General features: G+C 33.3%; 1 protein-coding gene across 2 annotated transcripts; it reads right to left on the minus strand.

The window, feature by feature from the left end:
* Positions 1–2,044: 2,044 nt before the first annotated feature.
* Positions 2,045–8,304, minus strand: LOC110714047 (F-box protein At5g51380-like). Of its 2 annotated transcripts, none has more exons than XR_002510101.1 (3): positions 6,754–8,304; positions 2,722–3,066; positions 2,045–2,388 (listed from the first exon to the last, which is right to left on the minus strand). XR_002510101.1 is itself a non-coding variant. In XM_021892508.1 (3 exons), exons 1-3 carry the CDS (start codon positions 7,929–7,931, stop codon positions 2,359–2,361), a joined length of 1,470 nt encoding a protein of 489 aa, XP_021748200.1. In that variant the 5' UTR covers positions 7,932–8,304; the 3' UTR covers positions 2,045–2,358. The 2 variants fall into 2 exon arrangements, 1 of the variants encoding a protein (XP_021748200.1); XM_021892508.1 differs by having other exon boundaries at positions 2,805–3,066.
* Positions 8,305–17,954: the final 9,650 nt, after the last annotated feature.

The raw sequence follows: 17,954 nt of genomic DNA on the forward strand, positions 1-17,954 counted from the left end.
CAGTAATTAATTTTGAAATAAGCACCATATCTATTTAGTTTTGGAATATAGGAAGAGAAAAAATAATAATAAAGATGATGTCAAAAATAGTTTAGGCGAGAATTTTTTTAATAAGGAATTGACATGTGTCCCTTAATGACTTTTGTTTTAGTAATAGTTAACAAATTTTCTTCCTATGAATGCATGATTATCAAACAGTTGTACATAGACTGTTTTTTCAAAAAAAAAAACAAGAAAATAAAAATAAATAAGAGTCGTTATGTACACAATTCATTGTTTTTTTTTTTTAAGTGAAAAGTTTCTTCTATAAACATATTTTATTTTGAGCATATTTGTTTTTTGTTGTATTGATTATATTTTGCATGTGTAAAATCATTATTGAAATTACATCAAGCTCGAATTTAAATGCTTTGTTGCTAACCCGATTCAAGGCAAGAGCAAGAGAGATGAAAAGGTGTGATTGAGCTTAGGTTTTACTCTCCTTTTTCTTTTTCTTTTTTTTTTTTTTTTGACGGGTTTACTCTCGTTAACTTGTTATATATAAGAGAACAAAATTAAGTTAAATTCAGCAACAACGTATAATTTGGTTTGCTTGACTAAGCTTTGCTTCACATCAACTATGCTGTTACATGATTACGTTTAAATGTCTTTCATTCATGCTGCCAAGCAGCAACTCGTTTGTCAATGAAGAGACATGAACTAATTGCAAGACCTTCAACTGAAGATATCTGGCAAAACCTATTCCATCATATAAAAACGACGACTTTCAGTTTTCATGCAGTGCACGTAGCCTGAACTATGAGATTATCCCGTGAACCGTGGCTGTTTGCATTAGGATCAAGTACTTCATGCCTGTGGAACAGTTGTGCCAGCAGAAAGAAGAGCAGAACAATATCTGTTACAAGTGCTGAACCATCAGAAACTATCTCTATAGACCACCCAAAACAAAACAAAATGTAATTGCATAAGAATGGGGAAAAAAAATTAACAATACGTGGACTAAAAGCTTCTTTCAACCTTACTCTTGCTGTTCTGCTAGAACCAGTCCATCATTCTGAACACCACTGTGTTTCTTCCTTTTAAATAGTTGATGAAGTTAACAATGCAGTTAAAGTCCAACAGCGTGAGAAATGCAAGGTTACTTATAACAGAACACAATGCCAATCTTAATGGTTTAACTTCATCTTCTTTCTACAAAATTTAATGCAAGGTTACTTATAACAGAACACAATGCCAATCTTAATGGTTTAACTTCATCTTCTTTCTACAAATTTCATACTGATGAACGGAAATTTTAGTTTGAAGTTTTGAACTATTATACAGCTGAATTCCCATCTCGTGAACTAGCAGGCACATTAGAATGAGTCAAGTCAGAATTTCTACAAATGCAAAGCAATGAACTTTCCAAATTTGCTTTCAAAAAAGTTTTACTGCAACAATCAGGTCAATAATAAAGATGGTGGAAGTGTGGAACACACATTGGTCAATATCAAATAGTAGCAGACAGACATCAAGCTATCAGCCCCAATAAGCAATTTTAAACAAATTGTTTAAAACTACCTTCTCCAACTAGCTCTGCAACAAGCAGAATATTGCAAAGTAAGTTTGAAAGAAGAAAATGTTCAACTGTAGAAGTGTACACTTATCTGACAGGCATATCTGATCCACCAGTCCAAGAAATGTCAGTTATCCTTGAATAGAAGTTGCAAAACACACATCTGTCTGAATACAATAGCATGCTTCTGAGGAAGCTTGTATGAAAATAGAAGAGTACATAGACATTCGGACATCTTGATAAGAGACAGGAGACGACCTTTTCAGGGAGGCCTCCTCTACGCATTGATAAAATATCCCACAAGTAAAGGCTCCAAAATGCCTGCAGCCCTAGTTACGACAATATTCCACACTCTGTGTCTTAAGCACCTCAACTGTAGATTCATAAACACATGGTTGACATGCATCCATACAAATTGAAGTACCTGTTGGTTTTGGTTCAAAAGAAACACAATAACAGAAAACTACCTCAGCGAGGGGAAGAAGTGGGTTCAGTGGTAACTGAGCCAATTTTTAAACAATTATGTCAAGTATGCAACTTTGCAAATTCTCAGAGTTGTGATATAATAATGTGGGGGTGAGTTTTCGAGTGCAGCACCTCCCGTCAATTGGTTCAACTACTCAACGGAAACAGAAAGTATACAAGTTTTCTACATTTCTAACTATTCTAAGTAAAATACAACAGAATCGATCTTTATTAAAACTTCTAATAAATTGGAACCCCACATACATTTGGGGTCATGAAGAACAGTATATTTACACAGATGTTGCCAATGGCTCCCTGAGCAGCTTCCAGAAAGCCAATTACTTTCTCTTGTCCACCATGTTAACCATCTGAAGAAAAAAAAAAAAACAAAAAACAAAAAAAACTAGTTAGCAAATATTCATTATGAGATTAACACTATTGTTTGGATAGAAAGATTTGGAAAGAGAGAGAGAGAGAGAGATAGTGAAGGGAAAGTGAGGGTTTCATTTTCCTGATTCACATAAGACAAGGGGAAGGGAAAAATTTCTTTCCCTTTTCAGAAATTAAATCCTTCCATTGCCGGATAGCATTGGAAGGAAAATGGAAGCCATTCTTTTCCCTCCCCTAACCTCTCCCTCCCTTTCCCTCTACAATGCTACCAAACAAAGTGAAAACGTGCATATTCAGCACCAAGGGTGAACCTTTATGATGGCTGTCTGAGACAGCCAGATACAACAATTGAAGTTCAGACTTGCACCACCAGGTTATAAGTTCAGCCTCATACCCTTTTGAAGAATCTACCACCCTTCTTTCCCACTCCAGTGCCAGCAAGACTTGAAGCTAGTAGAGATCTGGAATCTGGCCTCCACTTCAATTCTTTCAGGACAGAAAACAAAGTTGCCAGCTCAGCAGTGATTTCGGAATCTTTTATACTATTACATGACACCACTTTCAGTGTCTGGAGCTCTGTCCATTTATGAACCACTGAATCCAAGCCTTCCGTTGTAAGCAGAGAACATCCTTCTAAAGATAGAGACTTCACCCTCCTGCAAACAATGATACCAACCATCATATAAATGTTGTGACTCAAGACAATCTCACCTAAAGTAGTAAATGCCACTAACAACAGCAACATCAATATAACACTAGCACCTTTAAAAAAGGCACCCACTTCAAGTAAGATGAAGAATAGTTGGATGAATGTAACACTTCTGTTTCCCAAACAATACCCACAAAACAGTGAAAAAGGAAAACACAATCATAATAAAGAATGGGCAAAACATGATCAAGCAGAATCAGCTTCTATATTCTGACTTATGAGAGACAAATCAAAACCTGAAATAGAAACATAACTCATTCTTGGTACTTCATAGACATCTTTATAGGTGTGTTATGGTTTCAACCCACCTTATATGACCCCGGGAGTCACCCCACGCATTCAGTTCAGTTTTAGAAAAAATGTCAAAAAAATGACCCGAAATTGTGAATCCTTCAATTTTGGACAATTTTTCACTTTTTTAGACCCGGGAATAAAAATTGCTGAGATGTTCCCATGGACCCCCTTATACACCCCGGGAGTCCATTTGGGTGGGTAAAACCATCCAATATACCTTCAAACTGACAACTTACCCGTTTACAACTTGTACCGATTTCATAAACTCGAGGCTACCACGGACATTTATGACATTATATATTGATCATATATGGTTCCAAACGATATTATATGACCTTGGGATGTATCCCATGGTATCTCGAGACTTTTCGACACCGGGTCCCGAAACCTCCTAAATTAGCCAAAAAGCTTGTATTATAGCCTTCAATTTTGCCAATTTTTTACTTTTTATTTGACCCGTAAACAAAAATTGCCGAGAAGCTACCTATAGACCCTAATACCCTCCAAGAGTCCAATTCGGTGGGTGAAACCATCCAATTTGCCTTTAAGCATACAATTTACCAGTTTCCGTACACGCCACTTGTATTGGCTATAAACTTCCACAGGGCCTTTATGTTGCTGACTTGTAGTTGTATATGGGTCCAAACAACATCATATGACCTCGGGATGCATCTCGTAAAATTTCGTGAATTTCTGACACCGGGTCCGGACACCTACTGAATTGCTCCGATTTCGTGTATTATAGCCTTCAAATTTGGCTTCCGTACATCATTTTTTCACCCAGCAAGATTATGAGTCCAAGTACTTCCATAGGTTCCCAAAGGGCCTTGGAGTCATGGATGATGGTCATAACCATCTCATTCATCCTTAATCACCATGTCTTAAGGCAACGATGGCTAGGGGTGTTCAAATCCGGGTACCCGGGTTTTCGGGTACCTGAAAACCCGGGTACCCGGAGTTTCGGGTAGTTAATAATTTGTCCCATGTCCCGACCCGAATATCTCGGGTACCCAGGTTTCGGGTACCCGAATTATTCGGGTCGGGACATCGGGTTTCATATCAAGTTTATAAAGGCCCAAGCTCATCATAATCGCGGTCTTAATAGACAAAAAAGTACTCTAATTATATTAAATTATTAATCAATCAAACAAAGTACAAATTAAGTTTAATAACAATTTTATTAAAAAATAAAATGAAAAATTAACTACACTTGCATAGCATACCCAACAAACAACAAGATTCCCAAAAAATCAATCAAATTTAAACCAAGAAGCAGCAACAATCCAACATCGGCAGCCAGTAGAAATCACCGAATTGAAGCTCACACACATAGAAACAGCAACACCCGCATCGCACCTAGGTTGTTTGTAAGCGATTATCTATCACGAACTCACGACTCCTCATGAGATGGATGGGTTGTCTATAATCCATATAATACACAAAATAAAGGGATGAAGATGAAGAAAGCTAGAAATCTAGGAGTGATTGAGTGAATTGAAGAGCAAAAAAAGAGAGAGCATGAGGGGGATGACGGTTGTAATGAGGAGAGAGAATAGAAGTAAAGACTAAAGATAACCCTAAGTCTCTAACACTTTAAAAGAACAAATAAATAAATATTAAAAAACAAAATACTAAACTTACGGGTCAGCGGGTACCCGACACCCTCACAACTCGGCCCACGATCCGACCCGAAGACCAGCTTATTTTTCGGGTCGAGTACCCGGCCCGGAAATTTCAGAAAAAAATATAAAAATACCCGGTAAAATTTATCCGGGTCAGCGGGTCGTCGGGTCGGGTATTTTTGAACACCCCTAACGATGGCATACCCTCAAACAACAAAACTAGTTGTTTGTAAGCCTTGTCCTTGGGTGCACATGTCTTGTGCACATGCCACACGCCCCCTTGCACCATCCCATACCCCAACACTTTGTCTTTGTTACTAGTCTCGACACACAAAACAGTGAAAAAGGAAAACCCAATCATAATAAAGAATGGGCAAAACATAATCAAGCAGAATCAGAGACAAATCAAAACCTGAGCACACCGATCACAAGAAACCACACTTCAATGAAAAACAAGGATAAACTGCTAGTTTCTGCTAGAAAGCAACAAATTTAGCCCCAATGTCCAACAACAGTGCCCAGTCAAATTTCAGGTGTGCTAGACCCCTGATTACACATAAAGTATTTGATCTCTTTTTCCTGGCAACCTCAACCTCAACCCTCTCCCTCTCTCGAGTGATTTACTTATATGCGAGTGATTTACTTATGGAGAAAGGTTAACATTATGCATGACAAGTGATGAAATAATGGTCTTCCATTAAATTTCAATTAAATTTCAATCTCCATCGTTGAACTCAAACATTAGTGAATAGTACCCATGAGAAACTTTTCCTACAACTGTAAATCCCAACCTAATTAAGAGTCAACCTAAGCTTTCCTACATTCCCCAGGTAATTATAAGAGTTCAGTTACTGTTGAATGAATCTTTCCTAATTGATTCTACAAACATCAAAAAAATGGTCAATATCTGCAACAACCAATGATGAATTTCCAACAGCTACAAGTATCCTGGGGATTGCATATCTCCCTTCAAGAAACATAAAGATATCTCTCTCTACTCTCCACACCTTGCTTTGTTGTGAACATACCCAAAAATCGTTTCTTTACCAAAAAAAAAAATGGCAATGAAGCTTCAATAAATCAATACAAGCATGTTCAGCCAAAAGAGCTTAACGGTATATAAGAACTAATTCAGATACCGCAGGATCATTAGCAGCTTATACGCTTTGCAGGTCAAGAACATGACATTCCCACCGAGGCATACCTTCCACATACCCCCCCCCAAACCCCCCAATGCTTAGGGTGACAGACTAAAAGCAACAGACAGTATAACCTAACGCAAACTGATTTAAACATTGTCATGAATTGGTAGCTACCGCAATTTACTTCTGAAATGCCACTGCCATGATCATTGCTCAGCTGATATAATTACATTAATGTTCAAGTGTAGTGAGTGACAAGGTATATTGTGTAATGTGACGACACCAATATTCATATTTCCTATTTATGAACAAGTAAACAGTAGTTTCCCAATCTCTACATTATTGATATGCTGATATTGTTTCTAGAACTTCAGGCAGGTCAACCATTGCATGCAAAATTGCAAACTGTGATCTTGTTAGAACATTTACATCTACAACTATAAGAACTAGCATACAATGTAACCCAGTCCAAGAATAAAGCTATACAGGAGGGGTAATGACGTCTTATCCTGCCATAAAGAGACATTAAACAGTACGCAGAACAAACAAACATAAAGCAGTAAACCAATTTCATACCTACAATTAACAGCATAACGAAATATATCATCCTCTAACCCCCAACAATCCTGCAACGAGATCTCTCTGATGGATTCACACACCAAGAACAGAGCTTTTGTACTCTCTTTATCCCGAACTTGGCATCGCTCCAAGTGCAGCTCCTCAAGTGTCGGACATGAGCCCAAATGCTCATCAGGACCAGGGCAGCTATCTATACTCTGGCAAGACTGGAGCTTCAATGTCTTCAAATTGCTACAAAACGAAAGCGCCGACAGCCACCCACCATCCATCTTGTGACCACAAAGAGTCAACTCTTCCAACATTTGACAACATTGCCCAATGGCCTTAATCCCATCATAGCTACCCTCACACCCACTAAGCTCAAGCTTCACTAACCTCCTACAACCCTGAGCTACCATTGTCAACCCGATATCGGTTACTACAGAATCATACAAACCATCCACACAGCCCACCAATTTGAGTATCTGCAAGTTCTTAAACCCGGAAATCGCTGTCAACGACATATCCTCACAACAATGTATCTCCAACTCTTGCAAAATCAAACATTTTTCAGCCAAATAACCTAACCCCTTCTCACTAGCATTAACCAACACTAATTTGCTCAAATTAGGACACCCATCAGCAAGCACTTTGAGCCCTCTATCAATCAACCTAGACCCCAAAACCCCTTCACTTCCAACCAAACTATCACTTACAATCTCCGAATCGAGATGAATCGAAACCAATCTATGTGACATCAAAATCCCAGAACTCCAACAACTCCTAAAACAAGCTGGACCAAGATTAATCTCACTCAAATTAGGAAACCGACAAGTTAATCTCCCAGATTCAAGAAAATCCCAATCAAACAGTGAAATTGAACGAATTAACTGGCCTTGAATGACATACCACCTCTTACAAATCAATGAATTCGAAAAATGCTGCGAAATCGGCACCTTAGAAAAAATAAAACTAAGCGATTCATCAGATAAGAGAGAGAAAGGATCACCACCTAAAATCAAATTCTTGGAATTTGAATTGGAATTACTGTGAGCTTGTTGAAGCTGCTGCATTCTGAAGATTGCATGCTTCAATTGCTGATCCTTAAACCAGAGCTCCGGTAAGCTTGGTCTTCTCTTCCTCGGAGTTTCGCTAGGGTTAGGGTTTTTGGGATTATTATCTTCAATTGCAGCCATTTTCAATCAATTTGGGGATTTTTCTGGGGAAGTAATTGAAAAGGAATTTGAGAGTAATGAAAAACAAAAAGAAATTAGGGTTTGTTGAATTCAAGTTTGTACAATCTTTGAAGTTTCTCTCTCTCCTGTTAGCGTCGCTATTTCCAACGGATCATTTTTTTGATTAGATTTGTGGGGTGTATAAATTTTTATTACCTGATTATTGTATTTTCAATTTACTTTTTGTTTTTTTCTTGCGGAGGATTTATCTTGTGTAGTCGTGTATTCGTGTAGACAGACGATCATACCACGTTGTACTCGAATCAGATTTTTAATTTTTGTTTATATAAAGATACTAGTTTTGTGCCCGTGCGATACCCGGGTTGTTTATTGAAATTTAAAATATATTTTTAATCTATATGTCAAATTTTAAAACATATCATTGATACAAAATTAGTTAGGAATTGATGTGTTTTTGTGACTATTTAAACTTGTAGACATGTAATGACTAATAATAATAATATTGGTGAAAAATATTTCTTGACCCGTAACCCTGCCTGAAATGGTCGGTGACCCGACCTGATTTACAGGTCTACACACAGTAATAAAATTATATTAGATTGTGAAGTATATTATTTTAATTGATTAAAATATATTATAAACAATGGATGTGGTACATTTTGAACTAATTCCTTCACTCCAGAAAAATATTATGATACAAAAAATAAATTTATATGATAATTTATGAGAGTTATAATCTAATTATTTTTTGAATAAAATTATAATTCAATTTGTACCTATGAAATATTGGTACTTTATCAAAAATAAAACTCTAAATTAACAATTTTATCCTAAAATTCTATCCAAATTTGATTGAAAATAAAATTCTAAACTAACTTTTTTTATTCTACCAATTGAGTTCGATATAACTCTATCTTACGTGGCACGACACTTGACGAAAAGTTGGAACGTCAAGTGTCGCTGCCTCATCGTCTGGCTAAAAGTTTAGCTTTATATATTAGTTATATGATACTTCCCCATACTCATTTGATTAATTATCCTGCTTTTTCGAACACAAAATTGAGTAATAACACTTCTGTTAATTAAAAAAATAAAAAACACTTCCGTTAATTATTATGTATAATTTTAGGGTAATATTTGTGAGATATTAAAATTTCAAAGCTGAACATAATAATTAACGGAGGTAATAATTGAAATGGAGTTGATTGGAGAATTTAAAAATTTGAAAAAGCAAGTATAATTAGTAGGAAGAAAATATTCATCTTATCTTCTTTGATTTGAACTTTGCTTAATTTATCTGAACTTAACTTATTTTAGTTGTAATTTGAATTTGGGTAACTCTTGTCAGAACTAATTTTTCTTGAAGTTAACTAATCTGAACTTATTTTTCTAGAACTTAACTTATCAGAACTTATATTAATTTATTATAACTTATCTGAATTTATTAGACCTGAAATAAGTGAAAATAAGATGAACATAACAGACCCTAAATATTGTTAAAAGTTTCCAAAAGAAAAAAAGAGTGATAATTTAAAAGCTTTACGAGTAGTGATTTTAAATGGTGTATGATAAAGCTTTACGAGTAGTGATTTTAGATTCGATAATATTTTAACAAGTTCGAAAAATAGAAATACTTAGAGGGTCTGAGGAAGTAGAAACGTACATATAATTGTTAAGAGGGTTTGGTGTGATAGGAGAGTGCATGGATGGTAGTGTAGGCTTGCGAAACAGGTGATTAGAGGAAGAGATAATAATTAGACTAATAATTGGGAAATGGGGTAGAGTTAAATTTGGATGTAGGTGAGCTGAGGGAAACAGGAAAGAGAAAGTAGTGCGGATACCACTATTTATGGTGTTGTTGTCACCTACCTACGTCTTTTTTGCACGCCCGTGTGTTTCCATTTCTTGACTTTAATCAATTTTATATCGTTATTAGTTTGTGGTGGTGCTCACTTTATATTTCTACAAAGTAATTAACTCAACTAAAATTTTATATCAGTCAAAGTTAATTAGAAACTACGGAGTACTACGACTTTGTTCTTTTGAGGTGTTCTACTCCGCTCTATTTTGTCCTACTTTGCTTTGTTAAAATCTATTATATTTTGTTCAGAAGTCTAAAAAACTAGAGCTTACAGGATTCGAAAACAAATAAAGTACTATATACGACTTTATTTTTGAAACTTCAACGCATTTATCATTCATGTAGTCTCATTTTGACTATATTTTATAATTTATATACTACCTCCGTTTCATATTATTTGCAACGATTAGATATTTTCTTCTTTATTTTATGTTAAATCATTGCAAATAATATGAAACGAGGTTCCTAATAGAAATAAATTCGCATGTACTCGTAGATTTTTATTAGCTTATTTTTACTGTATAAAATTTTCAAATATCAGTTTTTATTTTATTTTTTTAATTATATATAATGGAATTAATATATTGGCTTAAAAAAAAAAGTTGGATGGTTTATATGGACTAAGCCTATTGGTATTGATTCACCAAAAGACGGCTCAAAGGTCGACCCATTTTGATTAATTATTTATGGCTAGACTCTAGTTTAGCCATTTATCCCTACACCCCCCCTAAACGACGCCGTACCACTACCCCCACACATCCCAGTAACTTCCCTCTAAAACTGTCAGTAACTTCCCACTACCCCACCCATATATATATATATAATTAAAAAAAAAACTTTTCAAATAATCACATTTTTCTTTCTCATCCTCTTTCTCCAATTTCTCACTCAACCTCCATTTTCTCTCTCTACTCCATTTTCGTACATGCAATTAGCAAGTAAAATTGTCTAAAATGTCCGACATAAGAGACGAAATTGCACATTCTCGACAAATTTCAACAACAACAAACCAAAAATCTAATGAGTAAGTATGTTTTACATGTTTAGTGTAAAATTAATTGAAAATTGCGAAACAAAACCCTAATTTTTTGGTATTTTTTCTTTTTGATGATGCTTCAGGAAAAAAATTGAAAATACTGGAGTTCCAGAACAATCAAAGTAAGTATTACTATTTTTTTTGGAATTATAAGCATAAATTTATTTAAATTTGCTCATATTTAAACAAGTTACTGTTTAATTTCAAAATAAACATAATTTTCCTCTATTTCTGAGACGATAATAAAAATTTAAACAAGTTACTGTTAATATTTGAATGTATGCATAATTTTGATTAAATGATCAACCAAAAAAAATATAAAGTATAGTATTGTGAAATATAATGAACAAATACAAAACAGTATATGTTCAAATTGGATTGTGTGCATATATATGTATACATATGTTCAAATTTGTATATTATGTGTACAGCATGCAATTTATGTTTGTTTCTAAATTGTTCATTTCTAAATTTATGTGTATACATTTACTGACATATTAATTGTTCATTTCTAAATTCCATTTTGTACAAATAGAAAACATATACTTTATTCATCTGTGTAGTAAAATGAACATTTACAAAACACTATATTGTCAAAATTCATATTATGTTATATATATCCATATATGTGTATACAAATGTTCATTGCTACAACTATATTGATCATTTATATGAACTATTCTGTACATTTGTCTAACATAGAAACATCATGTCAATTTTTATGATTTACAATATTAATTTACATTGTAGTGATGTACCATTTAAAGTGATACACTTGATGCAATTTGACAATGGAATGTTCAATCCTTATCCTATAATTTATGAGAGAAAAGAATGTTCTGAAATAGACAACAAATTGGATAGAAATGAAGTTATAAAAAAGTGGGAACCCTATTTATTAGGAGACAACCTACATCCCAAGTAAGTTGATATACTTACAAATATTCATATATGTAATATTTAATGTACAATCATTTACTTCAATACTTAATCTCATAATTGAAATAATTTGTAAAATTTTAGTGAACCAAAAAAGTTGAAAGTGAAATTTATAATGCCAAGATCAAGGCCAGAGAAAATTCAATCAATAAGGTATAAATACTTAATAAAAATTCAATAATTAATTTTTATACAGTTACATAATCATACTTTTATGTATTAACATTCGAAAAATTTCAGTGAACAAGAGAAGGAAACTTCAAAAATAGATGATGCATCAACAAATCAAGGGTATATTCTACCTCAATGTGTTTAATGTTCATTTATTTCTTAGTTGTCATACATAAACTAATGATTTGCATTCTCAGAAAAAAAAAACAACTGAAGAGGAAGCAAAAACTGATCACCTACAACAAGAAAAGGCTGGATCAGAATTAGTGAATACAGGGTATTTGATTCCCATAATGTTCATTTTCATATTACTTAATAAAAAATTTTAATTATTTAAAATTAATTGGTTTTCAGAAATCAAACACCTAAGAAAGACACAAGAGAGGTTGAACAACTACAACCAAAAAAGGATGCAGCAGGGTATTTTCAGAAATCAACTAATGTTCATTTTCATATTAGTTGATAAACATTTTTAATCATTTTCAATTTTTAATTTTTAGAAATCAATCAACTGAAGATGAGCCTCCAAAAGAGGCTACAGCAAAGGATCAGCCTACACAACAAGTGAAGGCTATAGCAGAGGATGAGCCTCCAGCAGAGGATGAGCCTCCAAAAGAGGATGAGCCTCCAGCAGCAGTTGAAGAAACACATTCATACATAATGCAAAAGTATGAACATATATAACTTATTAAATGTTTCTATTCCACATTTACAATATTATTGATCATAAATTATCTGTTGCCAGGAAAAAATTAAAAGTGTCAACTCAAGGAATACTAAAAAAACTGGAAAACTGCTCCTGTTAGCAAGGTCATTGCTGCGAAAAAGGCCCCTGCTACAACTGTTGATACTGCTGGAAAAGCCACTGCTGCTGAAATGGCCCCAGCTACAACTACTGAAAAGTCCTCTGCTGCAGAAAAATCCCATGCAGCAAGTTCTGCAAATGCACAACAGAAGGCCCCTGCTGAAATTAAAAAAATCCTATTAGGTAATGTACATAATTGTTAAATTAAATATTAAATTTTTTTAATCAATAACACTTATACTGAAAATGTTCATTTACCAATTTGTAAATGATCTAAATGTATATGTGGTGAAGAAATTGAGATTGAGGATGAAATAGAAGAAGAATTGGAAAGACAAAGACAAGAAGAATTGCAAAGGGATGAGGAGTTGACAAGAATATTGAGAGGTATAAAACCTGTTGAAGAGTTAAATTTGTCTCAAAAGAGTGAAGAATCTTCACAAAATTCAAAGCAACCAAGAAGGAAAATGGTTGCAAGGAAAAATCAAAAGAAAAAAGAATTGGAAGAAAATCAGAAAAAACAGGAAGATGAACAATCACCAGCAAGAAGAACAAGAAGTAAATCACGAGGTAAATAAAATGTACAATTTCTAATATAACAATGATCATATTAAATAAAATATTACAACTATATTAATATTTATATAACAATGTTTATTTGCAGATGTTAAGTTTCCTGGCATATCAGCTATAGCAACAGCTGCTGCAGCAATTGCTGAAAACCTACCAGCAGCAACAACACCCAAAAAACCTGGGCGTCCAAGGGCTGCAACTGCAGTTGCAGAGAAACCTGCTGAGAAAACAGGGCGTACAAGGGCTGCAGTTATTGGGAAAGCAGGCCAAAAAGGTAAAAGAACATATCTAAAACAATAAATGTTCAATTACAATCTTACACTTTTAAAATGTTTATTTTACTTAATGTAATTGATCAAATAATTAGGTGGTCAGAAAAGACCTGCTGCATCAGCCAAAGGTCCTGCAAAAAAAAAAGAAAATTCATAGATCAAGTGCCTTATGATGAACCATCAGAGGATGAAGAACAAGAAGAAGTCCCTGCAACAAGTTCTGCTCCTGCAGAAAAGAAAATTCTTAAAAAAGTAGAACAAAAAGGTAATGTACATATTAATAAAGTTAAATGTTCAAATACAAACTAGCAATTTACACTTTCATATATATATGTTCATTTTACATATTATAATTGATCAAATGTTTAGGTGGCCAGAAGAGGCCTTCTGCATCAGCTAAAGGCCCTTTGAAGAAAACAAAAATCATTGAAGAACAATCAAAGGAGGAAAATGAAGAAGATGATAAAAGTAATACTGATAGTGGATCAGACAGTGAGGATCCAGCTTTTGATGCTGAAAAAGAAGAAGATGAAGAAAGTGAGGAGGTGGAAGTAGTTCAAGAAAAGAAAACAACATTGAAAAAACCAAAAGCTGAAGAAAAAAGAATGGTTATGTATGAGAGGGAACCAATAAAAAAGATTGTGAAGAGGAAAACTGAATTTTCAGTGGCTAAAAAAAAGAAGAGGAGGAAGAAAAGAATGAAGAGGAAGTTGGAAGTTCGACAAGAGGAGGCCATGTCAAATTCATGCATTGGGTTAAGAAAATGAGTGATACACAGAAGAAATTAGAGCATGAAATAGGACTGGGGCCGTTGTTGGATATAGAACTTCCTCAGCTTGACAAACAATTCATCCATTGGGTTTTAGATAGCTTTGAAGTCAGTAGTTGTAGTTTTGAGCTGCCTAAAGGTGAGAAAATTGAAATTGAGGTGGAGGATGTGAGAATTGTATATGGTTTGCCAATGGGAGACATTCCCATTGTTGAAGCCAAATCAGACAGAGCAAGTGGAGATTTTGGTGTATTTATAAAAAATTGGAGGTCAAAATGGCAAGGCAAAACACCATATGTAAACCAAATTATTGCTCAATATACAAGTGATAAATTCAAAAACCAAAGGCCAGCAGAAGAAGATTTTCTCACCAACTTTTTGGTAGTTGCTGTGAATTGTTTGATGAAGTGTATTTCAAACAACCAATGCCATTTCAAGTTTCTGTTTTCTATGATGGACAAAGAAAAAATAAAAAACTTGAATTGGTGTCAGTACGTGTTTGACTCTCTCATCAGTTGCCATGTGACATGGAGAAAGAGTGGAGGAAAAGGATTCTACAATGGACCACTGCAATTTCTGATGGTAAGTTTACAACACACAATAGTAAATTATAAAATGTTCATTTTAGTAACAATGAATGTTCATTAACAAAATGTTAAATATCGATTTCGTCTAAAATTTTAATCTTTTATATTAATTGTTCATTTGTATTATATTATATGTTCATTTATAGTAATGGGTTTTGGTGCAGCTGTTCTACTTTGACAGAGTTCAAAGATTGAACAAAAAGCAACCAAGAACAATTCCAATAATTTCTTGTTGGAAAAGGGATATGTCACTTGAAAGGATAAAAACAGAAAATGATTTGAACTATGGATATGGAAAAGTCCTTCCAAGAATAGAAGAAAAGCCTGAAGACAATCCTAAGGTACAAAATGATCATTTATAAATTATGAAATGTTCAATATCAAAACACATAATGTCTTATATGATTTTTTTTACATGTTCTATAAATGACAGGTCTTTATGAATGAATTTGCATCAATGGTACAAGAAGTTGGTGCATCTCTGGCAAGACTTTCTACCAAATTGGTTAAGGCAAAAGAGCTCTTCCCTGGGAATCAGTTGGTCAAGAAGGTAGATGAAGTGTTGGGAAAGATGGCAAGAGAACCATCAATTCTCAGCCAAGATGAAGAAATATTTGGATCAGAGGATTTTTTGAATGCCATAGCTCAAATTGAGAAGGAACTGATGGAGGCAAGTGAAGCAGAAAAAAAGAAAATAGGAAATGAGAGGGAATATGATATAAGGAAAGCATTCAGTTTGGGTTGCAACTTAACTCCCCCAACTCCAACAACTGGTAAATATGCTTAATTAAAAACTGACATTAATTTGAATATCCTTACTTAAAGAGTATAATATAATTAAAGAATTAAAATTTAATTTATTTGAACACAGAAGCACAGATTAATGTTGCAGCCACAACTTCAACAACAACTGATGCAAATGTTTCTTCTAAGCCAGAAGAGGGTAAAGCTTTAATATCTATGTACAATTATGAAAAGTATAATGTTCATTTATAAAATAATAAGTTTGTTTAGTCTAAATATTCAAAAAAGTATATATTCAGAATAACAAATGTTCATTTACATTAACAATTTCATATATTTTAAATCAACAGAAAGAGTTGGAGGTTCAAATTCTGAAGAACCACAAGATGGAGGAAATTCAAAAAAAGGTAAAAAGTTCACTTATATAGTATTAAATGAACATTTGTGATTGTAAAATATTCTTATTTAATGATACTAAGTCTATATATGTGTGAATGCAAATTAATACAAAAAGCATTAAAGAAAGGTGAAGGTTCAAAATCCGAAGCATTAGAAGAAAATGTTGAAGGAAATTCAAAGAGTGGTACAATGTTCACATATTACAAATAAATGATCAAATTATTAAGTATAATGTTCATTTCTAGTTATATTAAATTTTTTTCATGTATTTTGTTTGCAGCATCTGATTCAAAAGTTGGTGATCCCAAGACACCAACTGAAAATAGGAAAGCTGCTGGAGATATTTCTACAATCTTGAAATCTCCAGCATGTTCAAGTATGGAAGATATCCTTGATAAATCAAACAAGAAAGGAGGAAGCATGGGGTAAACATGGAAGACCTATCTTGTTAGAAAATATATAATTTTGAATGGACATGTAGAATAAATTTGGTTATAAAGTGTAATTATTTTGGACAGTTTTTGTTTATGAAGTTAGTAATGGATATGTATTATAAAATCAGAAGGGAATATTTTGCTTTAGGGTAGGAATGCACAATTTAAGATATGTAAATTATGTATTTTAATTTAAATGTCTTAGTAATATTTTAAGTGTTTATTGTTCAAAAAAGGAGAATAATGTTTTTTTTATATTAATTACTCTTCATTACTAACCATGATTAATATTTCAGAGAAGACAAGAAGAAACAAATATATGCTTCAAATGTGAAGGAAAGGTAAATGATTATTCCACATATACATGTTCTTTTTCATTAAACTAAATAATCATTTATACTATATTTATATTCAGTGAGACAAAAAAGGATTCAAAAGAAATTGAAACAGAGAAGATTCAAATTTCCAAAAACACAACAGGACAAAGGTAAATGGTCTTTACATGTGTATAGATTTATAATGTTCATTATCAATATACTAAATGATCATTCATAATTCAATATTTATTCAGTGACAGAGAGAAGACTTTGGAAAGAAAAAAATCAAGAGAAGCTGAGAAGGCAAAAACTAAGATTGCAAAGGAAAAAGAGATAAGGTATTACTATTTGCTCTTTATATAAATTATTTGTTCATTATTAAAAAAATTCATATTTGTATTAATATATGGCCACATTAACTAGGCCACAAAGGGAAATCCCAAATGTTCCTCTTGCTTTCCGATCTCCATACATGGTCAAGTACAAGGATTTGTTCAAAGATGAAGACACAATGAACAAACTTGTAACAGACTATGCTTATAGTGGAAAAGATCAAAGGTATACATCACTTACTTCATTAAAACTTTAACATTATGTTTGTTGTAAACTCATAAAATTTAAAAAATTGATATTTTGCAGTGAGCTACTATACTATGATGGAGTGAATTCGATCAATAGGGAAGAGATGAAAACTCTTGAAGGGGATACATTAGTAGTTAACAATGTGATCGATTCATGGGCAGTACTTCTGAATCAAAAAAGGTCAAAGAACAAGTTATACTTTTCAACATTTCCACATGTAAGTCTTTATTGAAATTACACATGTATACATTGGTGTACTAAAATGATCAATTCACTTATACTAGATGATCATTATGAATATTAAAATGATCCTTGTGCATTATTTGCAGCAAATTATGTATGCAAATACAGTGTGTCTTGAAGGATCATCAATGGAGCTTAGAATTGCATACTTCAAAGAAAAAATAACAAATGAATTGAGGTTATACAAAATCAAGAGTGCAGTTGGATATCAACAGGTATTAATGAACAATATGGAATTATAATATGTTCATTTACATTAATGTGTATATATAATAATATTGTGTACTATGT

This window comes from Chenopodium quinoa, unplaced genomic scaffold, assembly GCF_001683475.1.
Source record: "Chenopodium quinoa cultivar QQ74 unplaced genomic scaffold, ASM168347v1, whole genome shotgun sequence".
Classification (NCBI taxonomy): domain Eukaryota; kingdom Viridiplantae; phylum Streptophyta; class Magnoliopsida; order Caryophyllales; family Amaranthaceae; genus Chenopodium; species Chenopodium quinoa.

What these genes read in the sequence shown, in the direction of transcription:
- LOC110714047 (XM_021892508.1), bottom strand. Translation starts at nt 7,931, where the DNA reads ATGGCTGCAATTGAAGATAATAATCCCAAAAACCCTAACCCTAGCGAA. An exon ending in CGTTATGCTGTTAATTGTAG is followed by an intron (nt 3,067 to 6,753) that starts GTATGAAATTGG and finishes CATTGTTTGCAG; the next exon opens with GAGGGTGAAGTCTCTATCTT. An exon ending in GTGGTAGATTCTTCAAAAGG is followed by an intron (nt 2,389 to 2,804) that starts GTATGAGGCTGA and finishes TTTTTTCTTCAG; the next exon opens with ATGGTTAACATGGTGGACAA.